A 13,696-nucleotide genomic window follows, 5' to 3' on the forward strand; every position below is an offset into this window, starting at 1 on the left:
AAAAATAAATAAACGTTAAAAAAAAATTAAAAAAAAAAAAAAAAAGTAGATGAGGAGTTTCTGCTTGCAGAAGTTGTGCCCTCAGCATAGTGTCCCCATGGCTCTCCTAGTAGCCCTGAGTGGCTCTGGGCTACCTCGTTCTCTCTGCTGATACCTAGTGGGTTTTTTTCCTCTCCTGTCTTTCTAAGGCAGTATCCAAGGGCCTCAAACCCTATTTCTTCCCACATTTGACATTAGGTTTGGATGTATGTTGTGGGGGGTTTTGTTTATTTTGTTCAGAATTCTAACTGCAAAATAAGATGCAGTTTTCTACAAAGAAAAAAGGCTTTTAGAAGACTCCTAATAACATTCATGTTAGTATATCACATACATTTATGAGTAACTTGATATGTGCCAAGCTCTGTTCAAGGCACTAGAGATACAATTGAGAATATTATGATCAAGATGGAATGATAAAGGCTTCCAAGACCTGGGAAGTAGAGTAAATATGTCTTAAACTGTAATAAGGGGGCACCTGGGTGGTTTAGTCAGTTAAGCATCAGACTCTTGATTTCAGCTCAGGTCATGATCTTGTAGTTTCCTGAATTCAAGCCTTAAGTCAGGCTCTGCACAGTCAGCACAGAGCCTGCTTGGGATTCTTCCTGTCTCTCTGCCCCTCCCCTGCTTGTGTTCTCCCTAAAAGTAAATAAATTTAAAAATAAAAAAGTGTAATAAGCATTATTTTTTTAACTTAAAAAAGACCAAAAACCGTGCTGTTCTGAAGTATTAAGTCTGATTAGAGTCAGAAAATCAGAAAACAGTGTAAATGCCACAGCTTTTAAATGCAAATTCTGTTAAGAAACTGAGTTTGAGAGATTTAAGTAACTTATCCACGATCCCATAACTGGTTAGTGGCAGAACGAGGCCTAAAACCCAAATACATATTTATTAATTTACTTTTTAACTTGTAGAAGTACTAATGCATGTGAATTAAATTGTCTTCCTTTTCTTCACTTCTCAGATAAACCAGTTAATAGTTTAACAATTTTTCCAAGTAGCTGCCACTTTTTAATTTTATCTTCCGTTTTTATTTTTGTCTTTGATCTTCTATTTTATCTTCCATTTTTTGTTTTATCAACTTCAGACATCATCTAAGGTCTTCCTACTGAAGAATGAGGAACTTGGTTCACTTATACTCTGTCCCACCTCACCTTGTCTCTCCATGCTCTTGTTTTTGTAATGTGAATTTTGTACACTTCTAGTGATTTACTTGAACTCCTCATACTTCCTTACCTTCTCCTTTCTTCCCGTAGTCTCTCTCTCAGTTTTCATTAGTTATTATGACCCTTGACAATAAAATGTAAATATTAATTATTTATATATCCCTCTGTGCTTTTCTAATAGATTAGTTTGAAAAATTAAAATCCAGGGGCGCCTGGGTGGCTCAGTCGGTAAGTGTTCGATTTTGGCTTAGGTCATGATCTCATGGTTCGGTAGACCCCACATCAGGCTCTCTGTCAGTGCACAGCCTGCTTCAGATCCTCTGTCCCCCTCTCTCTCTGCCCCTCCGCCCACCCACCCCCCACCCCTACATGTGTGCTCTCGCTCTCTCTCGCTCTCTCTCAAAAATAAACATAGGGTGCCTGGGTGGCTCAGTCGGTTAAGCTTCCAGCTCTTGATTTCAGCTCAGGTCATGATCTCACAGTTTGTGAGTTTTCGTCAAACTCTGTGCTGACAGCATGGAGCCTGCTTGGGATTCTCCTTTCTTCCTCTCTCTCTCTGCCACTCCCCTGATCATACTCTCTCTGTATCTCTCAAAATAAATAAATAAAAACTTTTAAAAAATATTAAAAACATTAAAATCCAGTAGATAGCATTTACAATATGATTATGTAAATATGCAAAATAGAACCAAATACAGTGGTGATTAGAGTCACATAAAAGCAAATGTAAACCTGAATTACTTAAAATTTTCCCAAGAGAATCTTCCAAATATCTTTGCTTAATGGAACCTTTTATTGTTTTGTTCTAGCCTTCTTCTCATTTTCTAAGTCATCTCAACTGCTACTGTTTCTCGTATTCGGTGTGTTTTGCTTTCTTGAATTCTTTTATTTTGCTGGAGTACTTTCTTAAGTAGTTGTTTTTCATAAAGGATACTTGGATGGTAAACTTACCAAGTTAACACTTTTGAAAAGCTCTCTGTTGTACACTTATATTTAATTGGAATTTGAGAGTTCAGAGTAGTCACAAAATCAGTATACCTACTGGTTACAGAGTGTCCATATACTCCCATTCATTTCTCTGCACACATTTTACACTTTTACCCTGTTCTAGGTAGCTTCTTCCACGTGGATGTTTGAGATCACTGAAACTGGTCCTGGTCACTGCTTCAAGGTCTAAATGCCGTTAGGGTCGTGAAAGTATCTCTCTCGCCGTGCCCCAGAGCAAATTAGCGCCTGTTAGTTCTGGGGTTTAAGGGGAGGCCACAGCATATCAGATTTATGTCCAGTCCATCAACCACTGAATTTGTCGAAGATACTCCCTTACTGGAAAAGTGTAAGGTACTGGGCTGCCTCCTTGTTGTAGAATAGTTGTTGCCTTGCAACCATAGGCAGCAGGCTACATCTGAAACACGTTCAAGTAAACAACCATCGTGACGATCTCTTGTAGAACATTTTCATCACCCCAGAAAGAAACGTCCTACTTACTAGTAGTCTCTCCCCACTGCCTCCCAAGCACCACCACTACCACCACCACCCTGAGCCGTAGACACCCAAAATGTGGTCTCTTATGAATGACCTCTTTCACCTACCATAATGTTTCCAGGGCTCATCCATGTTATAGCATGTAGTAGTATTCATAGATACTTAACCTCATGAAAGTGCTCTTTATTCAGCATCTTTTAAAAGTACCTTTCTGGGGTGCCTGGGTGGCTCAGTCGGTTAAGCGTCTGACTTCGGCTCAAGTCATGATCTCACGGTTCGTGAGTTCGAGCCCTGCATCGGGCTCTGTGCTGACAGCTTAAAGCCTGGAGCCTGCTTCAGATTTGTGTGTCCCTCTCTCTCTGCCTCTCCCCCGCTCACTCTCTGTCTCTCTCTCTCCTTCAAGTATAAAAATAAAAACATTAAAAAATTTTATAAAAGAAAATAAATAAAAAGTAAAAGTACCTTTCCAACATCAAGTACTTCTAGGTGGTTTTGCTTTATAATGTAGTCAATTTCCCTGTCAATAGCATCAGCACTTCAATTTTTTTTTTTTTTTTTAACGTTTTATTTATTTTTGAGACGGGGAGAGACAGAGCATGAACGTGGAGGGTCAGAGAGAGGGAGACACAGAATCTGAAACAGGCTCCAGGCTCTGAGCTGTCAGCACAGAGCCCGATGCAGGGCTCGAACTCACGGACTGTGAGATCATGACCCGAGCCAAAGTCGGCCGCTTAACCGACTGAGCCACCCAGGCGCCCCAGCACTTCAATTTTTAACTGATAGATTCAGAGGTTTGTTGCTGTATGACTTAACAAAACTACCCATTATTTAGTAAAAACTTCTCACTTTGCTTTTCTGCCTTTAGGAGATAGACCTAGTCTAAATAGGCCTACTCTGAAAAGATATTAATGTTGCCATTATACTCCAGTGAGTTTTATGATATTTACATTGATTCTGTTTTATGCTTTCATTCTTTTGTTGGCAATATCTTCTTGAATATGATAGTAACAATTTGAGGAGCTTTTTATATATTTCTGAAGACCTTTCTATCGATGTTAAAGTGTTTCATGTATATCCTTTATTCTACTCATAGCTTTTTAAAAATATCCTTTTTCAATGTGTCAAGTTAAAACTTACCCCACATCTCATTCAGAGAACTAAGATCTTAAAGGAATCGATCGCCTGACATATCAAATATCCAGAATCAGTGCTCTTGGTTTGACCACACTAATTCCACTGAAACCTGAGCAATTTTTCTTGATACTCAGTTGCTATACCTCTATGTATTTTAAGCTGGGACCTGTGGAAAAATTTTCTTTGGCCATCCATTGGGAACTGAATCGCTTATCAGTAACATTGAGTAAAAGCATTCTTCATTCTTGAAGACGTCGGTAGAGTTTTTGTTTCTGTTTTACCAAATACCTGTAGATTAAATTACTATTTGAGGATGTACTCAGAGAGGTTCTTAACTATTGTAATACGCATTGATTTTCTTTTGCAGAAGCTGAGTATCTATGGTGACTTGGAATTTGTGAACGAACAAAAGCTAAACAGATATCCAGCTTCCTCTCTGGTGGTTGTTAGATCTAAAGCTGAAGACCATGAAGAAGCAGGGCCTCTACCTGCAAAAGTGAATCTTGCTCATTCAGAAATTTAAGCTTTTTTTTTTTCTTTTTTAAAGTAAAGGGTAATAGACATCTACATTTCCCTTCCTCATAGAGCTTTTAAAAATGGTTTCATTGGATATAGGGCTTAAAAATCACTATAAACTGCAAATAAAGTTACCCAGATCTGTGAAGACTGTATTTGCTGTAACTTTATCTGTAATTTCTTTTCTAGTAATTTAAGAGACAGATATTTGAGATTGCATTTTTATTTTACTAATATCTGTAGCTATTTTATTATTTACATTGTTTTGTTTGTTTTTTTTCTTAGCCAAATTGTGTAAGTTGATCATTGCTCTTCCCCTCCTCCTACCATGATAGTATCTGTCGTCTTAGTTAATAAACTGAATACTCGGTAGGATTTGATGCTTCTGCTCAGAAATGGCCCACAAGCTGTATTTTGAAATTTAGCAGGAAATGCCCTTTATGACACTACATTTTCAGTTGTGTTGACTGAAGTCATTAAAATTTTATTTGAATAATTATGTGCCAAAATTTGAGTTAATATACTCTTGATTTTCCAGATCTTCCCCTTTCACCCCAACCCAACCTAGAAAAGAATTATGAAATGTTCTATGTCTGTCGCTATATAATATGATGATCAGAGAACAAACTGAAGCAAAAATGACTCTCTCAGAAGTTCATTTTATGTTATATTGTATAGGCTATAGAGTTTTTGCTGGATGAGTAGTTCCAAAAAACGATTTTTCTGTGTTAGAAAGCATATCAAGTATAAGTTTCAGAGAAAACCTTTCATGTTGATGGTAAGAATTAGACTCTTTGGGATGCAGAATTAAGTATAGATTTCACTTGTCAGAGACTGTTGTTATCATCATTCCTTTAACCTACAATAATTCAGATTTAAAAAGAAGAGTGACATTAGGCGACATAGTACACCACAGTCCGAACGTGATTCTGTGTCATTATACCATGGAATGTTAAAGAACTTTGCAGACCACTACTTTCCCTACTCATAGGGCATTGCGTGCCAGCACTCTGCAGAGTGAGTCACACGCTTACCTTCCAGCCGAGTCATCAGCTTTCTCTGAGTCAGAAGAAAATAGGGTTAACTAATCAAGTGACACTTTGGTCATAAAATGATGGGTTTTATTTTTTTAAATAGTTTGTCTAGATTTGAAAGACAGAGGGTTTGAAAGTATGCGAACACATCCAGAACGGGTAGAAGGAAGGAATTATTAAGCAGTTGTCGAGCAGTCATTGTCTCTTTCTTATTTTTTGTAGAAAACAGTTGAAAAACCTGAGGAATAGATTGGAGTTATCTAAAAACACACACAGTGGTCTTACTTTCCCACCCGTGGTACATACTTAATGTTCCTTAGTCAGGCACAGGTTTTATTGTGATGCATCCAGTGAAGCATGCTGCGAGGGAAGTACACCAGATGATGCAAATTTATAGTAGCCTGAGAACCCACTGTTAGGGAGGGCCTTCCTTATAAAACACTACAAAGGAATGCGTAGATAAGACGGAGCAACTGGATAGTTGTCCTAGATTCTCCCACCTTCTCTTGGTCTTAATTCTCTTTGCTTCTCGAATGAGGTACCCCGGAGACACTCTCCTCTTGAAAGTATCGATCCAAGTTTAGACAAACTATCCCGTCTTGTGTATGAGATATTTCCATATATGTGGAAATACCCAATCATTCCTGTTATTTAGTAGGCATGCAAATATTTGTGTTCTGACTTTTTATTTTAGTATGAAACCAAAAAGACATTTTCGGAAAGAGTTTAGCTTAAAAAAAAAACTCCTCCCCCCCCCCCCAACAAAATACACACAACATAAAAATGTTTGACTTGAAATTCCAAAAGAAGCAACGAAACCAGTTCCTTCTTTTTTTTTTTTTTTTTTCCTTCTTTTAAAGTTAGCCCTTTTGGGGCATCGGGGTGTCTCAGTTGGTTAAGCCTCCAACTCTTGATTTCGGCTCAGATCATGATCTCACGGGTTCATGGGTTCAAGCCCCGCGTTGGGCTCCATGCTGTCGGTGCGGAGCCTGCATGGGATTCTCTCTCTCTCCCTTTCTCTCTGGCCCTCCCTCTCTCTCTCAAAATAAATAAACTTAAAAAATAAATCAATAAAGTTTAGCCCTTGTTGGATGAGCCCATCTTTACTTGTTGCCATGAGACAGGCAGCACCTTCTTTCCTACCACACAGCATCTTCTTGAGAATCTTGTCTTGGCCCTGGACAAATTATCAAGACCCTTGAGTCTATGACTCAAACTCCCCACACTCCAAAGATCTTGGATCAGGTCCCTGGTCTAAGACACATACTAACTCAGGCAGTTACAGAGACTAGTATTCCCTATAATGAAGAATGTAAGCCCCAAGAATCCCAATCTTTTCACAAAACTTTATGGACATCTTTTGTTTAGGATACACTTTTTTCCCCAGGAAATTAGAAATGGCCAGATTATCTGGCCTATCAATCCTGTCTCAGAAATTCCTATGATACATTATCAGCCGACCTGAGCTTTCGATCATCATGTGAAACCTGTTTTACTCTGAGCTGATAGTCTAACCAAAAGCAAACAACTTTATCCTTTGTTATTGGTCTGGCTTTATCTCAGATATATGTGCCATTTCCATTATGATTTTTGTAATATATAAAATAGCTCTGTTAGGATTTTTATGAGCTGTTGTGTATCTTAGGGCATATATTGGGAATCTTGACCTAAAGGTTTCTAGACCTTTTCTGATAAAATTAACCAGTCCCCCTCACTTTTGGAGCAATCTATAAAACAGTCTCATCTGAGTCCCAACCCCCACCCCCACCCCCGCCACACACACACACACCATGGCAGTGATTTTGTGCAGGGATCCTGTTCCCGATTCACAGTGTAACCATCCAACAACCACTTGAGAGCCTGAGTGTCAGGCCCTATGCCAGGTGATAGGACTTTAGCAACAAACAAGACTGGTTGCTCAAAGTCTGGGGAAGGAGATGACTATTAATGTGATAAGGGCTATGAGCAGATAAGCATAGAAGTACTATGGGAAGACCCCTAACCTTAATTTGTGGGAGGAAGTTGTATCCAAGCTTAAACCTGGAGGAGAAAGGAAAGCCAGACAAAGAAGTATCCCAAGCAGTGGGAGCAGTGCGCACAAAGACCTAGACATGTGAGGACTGCAAATTGGTCGGTGGGTTGAGACAGAGTACGCAAAACCATAACGATAGATGGTGCTGGGCGGGCAAAATAATAAAGGACCTTCTTAAACCCAGACTTGATCCTGAGCATGACAGAAAGCCATAGGAAGGTTTGAAGCAAGTTATAGCGTTTTAGAACAGATTCACTTGACAGCAACGTTGAAGATAGACCAGAGGGGCAAGTTCAGAAGCCAACAATAGCGGTTCTGTAGTAACCTCTAGAATCTATTAAATTATGTACTTATTCAGCCACACCAAAATGGGAAATTCCATTCCTTTCCCAGAGTTCTTTTTTTTTTAATGCCCAATAATCCTGTTTCATTTTACTTCACATATATTTTTGAGTCCTTATCTCTAAGTCTCTCTGCCCCTCCACATTACTGTTTGGATGGTAAACCCTAGGACCGGTCTCTGGGTCCTGGTCACAAGCTAAGTGTTACCAAGCCAACTGGGAAGGCTGTTCCATGAAGCCCAAGCTTCTTACCAGACTTACGTTGGGCTACATTTTTAAACTGCAATGCTAGGTCAACTTCTCACCATCCTCAAATTCTAGGTTTGCCAACCCAGTCTCTTCCAACCCAGTGTGCTCCTGAGCCCCTCCCACAAGCTTTCCAGTTGCTAAGGGTGTCATGTTTACATTTGAGTATCATCAACATTTGAGTTACCTTTTTTTATCTTTCTTTCCTTGACCACTTGTTCTAGAGTCTGGGGGTGGAGGTATGTACAGTAATGGAGATTGAAATAGTGGGAAATGCAGACTTCCATGAGAAGCTAGATTGTACGATGAATGTGCATTTTCTGACTCCTTGTGATAATTATACTGGGAGGTACAGTATATATACAGTATACAGTGTATATACCTTTTCTGAAAGTTGTGATTGTTGAAGTCAGCTCCATACATTTCAAATTAAGTGCTCTCTTCCTGTGATGTTGATGACTTACTTGTTTAGAGCAGGCGTTCTTAACCCTGTTCAGGCCGTGGGCCTTCTTGGCGATCTGGTGAAGACTGTGGGCTCCTTAGAACAATGTTTTCAAATGCATAAAACTAAATATGAAGGACTTCAAAGGACACTAATGATGTTAAAATATAGTTCTTAAGAGACTTTTGAAATGTTGTGGTTGTGTATATAGCTATTTCTTTATTAACACATAAATTAAGGTCTAGTGGTGGTTCTAAAACCTCTGTAATTTCAAAGTGATTGCGAATTATTATTTTGAAATATCTGCAGCAACTGTAATATGATCTCTAAATGTCTGTGATTTCTATTGGTGACAAAGTCACAGGTACTTCTCATATACTGTTGATTGTTGCCTGTATTTCATAACTGAAGGAAATGATAGATTTCAGTTAGAAGTTAGTGAAAATAAAGATTTAATTTTTTTCCCATTCAAGTTTGCTGAATCCTTGGTTTAAAGGATGTCTAACTTTTGTCATTTTTTATAAGATTTTATTGAAATTCCAGTTCACCTACAGTTTTACTTTGTCATTTTAGGAGCAAAATATTTTTGTTTGCTTCTTCAATTCTAAATTATTTGGGTTTTTTTGTTTGTTTGTTTTTGTTTTTTTACTGTTTCCTGTGTGCTTTTTATACTTCAATTGTTCTGCAACATTGGAACAGGAATAATTGAAGGCTTGGGCAGAAAGAAAACAGCGACTGATTAGACATGAGAGGTTTCCACAAAAGCTCGATAATGTTACCTCAAGATGTACCATCAGGCAGTCATTGCTGGAGCCCACATCTGTTGAATCACAATGCTTAAGTATGTCAACTTCAGTAACGTGAGGATCATCTGCATTAAACTATATTACAATGCTATCTTGGAGAAGTGTCTGCTTAGATCTATCACGATGGCGTTTGTCACTTCTGCCAAGCCCTTCAGAGCAGTCTCACTATCAAGTTAAATGGGTGCTTACAACATTCTTCTAGGAAAGCAGGCTGGGACCTGCTATTCCCATTCTAGCCTTGGCGTCGACAGTCTCGGAGAGGAGAGACGGCCAGCCAGTGCTCCCCAACTTATAGGGGAGGAGTGATAAATGCCGAGGCAGGGACCAGGCCTCACTCTAGGGGGGTCTGGAAGGAGATCTCTGCGGTTCCTGGGTCCATGTAATGGTGGCACCCATTAGCATTCTCCAACTCAGCGTTGGGCACTGGACTGAGAAGCAGTCCTAGCGGATCTCTCTGTGATTGTAAACAAACCAAGGCCTCCAGAAACAATATTGCAGGGAGTGGAGCTCTTTTCACATAGGGGCTCTTACTTCATAATACACGTAGCCCTTTGAGGTAAGTGTCCTTATCTCCATCCTTCAGATGAGGAAAGATTGCAAGAGGCTGTGACTTGCCACCTTAAATGAGTTAGTACTAATCTGACAGAGTTGGGATGAAAACCCCGGTGTGTCTGACAAGCTGAGGTTTGCTGATCTCACATCTAGGGGGTCTCTCCTAGCCACAGCTGGGCTAAGACAGAACCCCACAGGGTAAGGTATATAGGGAAAGGTAAATCCAGGGAGGAGGGAGAGTCAAATCTTTATCAAGTGAGGTTTTTACCCGGATCTGGGCACAAAAGGTGGATTTAGAAAGGCAGAAGGATGGGGCGCCTGGGTGGCTCAGTCAGCTGAGTGGTTGAGCATCCAACACTTGATTTCCGCTCAGGTCATGATCTCACAGTTCATGGGTTTGAGCCCCCTGTCGGGCTCTGTGCTGGCAGTGTGGAACCTGCTTGGGATTCTCTCTCTCTCTCTCTCTCTCTCTCTCCCCTCTCCCCTGCTTGCCCACTCTCTCTCTCAAAGTAAATAAATAAACTTCCAAAAAATCTTAAAAAACAAAAAAAAAGCAGAGAAAGCCAGCAGAAGTCACTCTAAGCAAGTGACAAGCTATAGTCTGGAGAGAGATGTATAATCCATGTAACAGTTTACTCAAATCCAGCATAAAGAAATCCATAAATCAATAAGAAAATGACACACCGCCCATAGAAAAATGAACAACAGATAGGAAAAAGCAACACACCAGGGAGGAAATCCGCATGACCCGTGTATGAAAAAGAGTGGCACAAAAGCATGGAGTAGGACAAGGCTTTCCAAACTGAATGTGCTTTTGAATCTCCCGAGACTCTTGTTAAGATGCAGGTTCTGGGGGCGCCTGGGTGGCTCAGTCGGTTAAGCATCCGACTTCGGCTCAGGTCATGATCTCACAGTCTGTGGGTTCAAGCCCCGCATCGGGCTCTGTGCTGACAGCTCAGAGCCTGGAGCCTGCTTCTGATTCTGTGTCTCCCTCTCTCTCTGTCCCTCCCCTGCTCATGCTCTGTCTCTCTCTGTCGCAAAAATAAATAAAAACATTAAAAAAAAAAATTAAAAAAAAAAGATGCAGGTTCTGTTTTGGTAGGGCTGGAGTGAGACCCCAGTTCTAAACAGCTCTCAGATGATGCACATGCTGTTTGGAGAAGTGAGGGTGTGGGTACAGGTAGGGTGTGAACTTTCCAGCCAGCCATTTCTGTATCTTGGCTCTGCCTCTTTTTTTTTTTTTTTAATTTTTTTAAATGTTTTTATTTATTTTTGAGACAGAGAGAGGCAGAGCATGAGCAGGGGAGGGGCGGAGAGAGAGGGAGACACAGAATCTGAAGCAAGCTCCAGGCTCCGAGCTGTCAGCACAGAGCCTGACGCGGGACTCGAACTCACGGACTGTGAGATCATGACCTGAGCCGAAGCCAGACGCTTAACCGACTGAGCCACCCAGGCGCCCCGGCTCTGCCTCTTTTCATCTGTGAACCTTCGGCAAGTCACTTAATGTCCCCGTGCCTCAGCTTCCTCATCTGTAAAATGGACATGGTAGTCCCCGTAGTCTGTGCTTGGGAGGAGCACAGACTCGTATGTAAACGAGTCAACATACATACAGCCTGTAGCACAGCGAGTGGCAAAAGCGAACGCTCCGTAATTGTCAGTGATTAGTGGCAGCAGTAGTACTTACTTGAGATGTACAAATTAAACCAGAGATACGATTTTTGAACCTACCAGACACAGGTGTTTGAAAGTCTGACCACTTCAAGGCTGGGGAGACGGGAGGCAGAAACTCCCACACACTGCTAATGGGCGTGCAAAGCAGTTTGGCAAATTCTGGTAAAACTGAGGTGTCCTTACCATGTGATTGTGTGTGTGTGTGTGTGTGTGTATGTGTGTGTGTGTGTGCGTGTGTGTGTAGAGAAGGCAGCAGCATTGTAAAAATCAGCCCCTGGAAGCATACAGGGCATAGTCAGGAAACTGATGGACTACAGGGAGGGAAGGAAGGGAATAAACACGACTGGGGAGAACAGAAGACTTTGATTTTGCTGAACTTAATAGTAAAGACGTCTGAAGCAAAAATGACTAAGTCTTGCCCTCTGTTAACTCCGGGGGTAGGTACATGATTATTTGTTACATGATTCTTCCTACTTTTCTGTGATAAGTTTTGGAGACTCTTTTTTTTTTCCAAGGGAGGGAAGAGGGGAAGAAGGGAGAAGTGAGAGTAAATAGGGAAAGGGCGCCTGGGGGTGGTACTGGGTGTTGAGTGGGGAGGACAGAGAGGTCCTTTTATTGGGGCACCACCTTTCTTCTGGAATGAATGGATAGGAAGCTTAGAGATATAGATGAGAGAGCTGAAGCTCAGAGAGGTTGGGTAACCGACCTGTCAGAGGCCACACAGCCAGCGTGGGACCATTTGGACTCTCAGCTCCAAAGCTCCTGTTCTTGCTGGAAGGTGGCTCCAGCAGGCCCCAGCCAAGGCCAAGGGAGCTCAGCAGCATTGCCCAAGGGAACCCATGGTAGACGTCTCTGCTCAATCTTAAAACCCTGAGTCCTGACCTCAGAAACCCTGCGAACCCCGTGCGCCAGACATCCTCTACCAATCAGTTGCCATTGGCACACCAGATGGGATCTAGCCGGCATCTTTAGCAGATGGTGTGGCGCGTCCCGCCCATAGCCCTCAGCCCTTTCCATGTCAGGGCACATCAACCTAGCCCGCATCTCTGCGCCTGAGGCAGGCCAGTGGTGCCAGGAGTGAGTACCCTCCGGCGAGTCTCAGCCAGTGACTAGCACGAGCGGGCAGATAAATACCCCAGTGCCCTGGCCTTCAGGTGGGGGGACTCTTAGGTGCCCGTCGTGGGAATGTGCTCGATACCATGCCCGTTACGGGGTCCTTCCTTTCCCCGTCTCACTTCCTGCACTCCCCAGCTGGCATTTCCAGGCATCACTCCCAATTAAGCCTATTTGCCTTTCAGTCTGGTCTTATGGTCTGATTATAGGAGTCCCCAGCTAAGACGCCCCCTTCGTCTTGTCTAAGCTTTTCACCTACGCACGAGGAAACTGAAGCTCCGCGAAGGGGAGCCACTCACCCACAGCAGCGCCAGTGGCAGGGCCCTCAGGAGAGCCTGCGGGTTTAGCCCTTCCCAGAGCCGCTGCCTCCAGAGGGCTGCCCACCCTGCCCTACCGCAGGCGGATCTGGTACTTAATATCCCAATGCGAAAGAGAAGGTCAGTCACAGGTTAGACAACCCCTGGGTATCAGAGGCAGGCTGCAGAGGGACCTTCCTTGGAGGCCCCAACGGACACCTCTCCTCCCTTGGTCCTCCAACCAGTCCCTTAAGCTCCCTGGGCCTTGGTCTCCCCAGCGGTGGGATGAGGGTTGGGAGGCAGGGGTTTTTTAGGTGAGCAACCTGCCCACCCCTCCCCAATCAGGGGCCCCACTGCCAGAAAGATGAAACCGTATGTGGCAGGGCTCCCGGGTGGCTCAGTCGGTTAAGCGTCAAACTCTTGATTTCGGTTCAGGTCACGATCTCATGGTTCATGAGATTGAGCCCCACATCGGGCTCTGTGCTGACATCACGGAGCCTGCTTGGATCCTCTCTCCCCCTCTCTCTGCCCCTCCACCGCTCATTCTCTCTCTCTCTCTCAAAAATAAATAACCATTAAAAGAAAAATTTTTTTAAATTTTAATGTTTATTTTTGGAGACAGAGAGAGACAGAGCGCAAGCAGGGAAGGGGCAGAGAAAGGGAGACACAGAATCTGAAGCAGGCTCTAGTCTCTGAGGTGTCAGCACAGAGCCCGATGCAGGGTTAGAACTCACAAACGGTGAGATCATGACCTGAGCCAAAGTCGGATGCTTAACTGACTGAGCTGCCCAGGTGCCCCTAAAAGAAAATTTTGAAGGAGAAGAGAAGA

General features: G+C 42.5%; 1 protein-coding gene across 7 annotated transcripts in view; it reads left to right on the top strand.

The window, feature by feature from the left end:
- The window catches only part of TMEM59 (transmembrane protein 59), a 28,174-nt gene extending 23,344 nt beyond the window's left edge, over positions 1 to 4,830 (top strand). For 4 of the 7 annotated variants that reach the window (XM_049617134.1, XM_049617135.1, XM_049617136.1 and 1 more), the window contains one exon: positions 4,186 to 4,830. In XM_049617134.1, coding sequence (XP_049473091.1) covers positions 4,186 to 4,341 — 156 coding nt within the window. In that variant the 3' untranslated portion in view covers positions 4,342 to 4,830. Of the gene's footprint in view, positions 1 to 2,011; positions 2,063 to 4,185 lie in introns of all 7 variants that reach the window. The other 3 variants (XM_049617131.1, XM_049617132.1, XM_049617133.1) reach the window with 1 other exon arrangement.
- Positions 4,831 to 13,696: the final 8,866 nt, after the last annotated feature.

The sequence above is a fragment of the Panthera uncia genome (genome assembly GCF_023721935.1).
Source record: "Panthera uncia isolate 11264 chromosome C1 unlocalized genomic scaffold, Puncia_PCG_1.0 HiC_scaffold_4, whole genome shotgun sequence".
Lineage (NCBI taxonomy): Eukaryota > Metazoa > Chordata > Mammalia > Carnivora > Felidae > Panthera > Panthera uncia.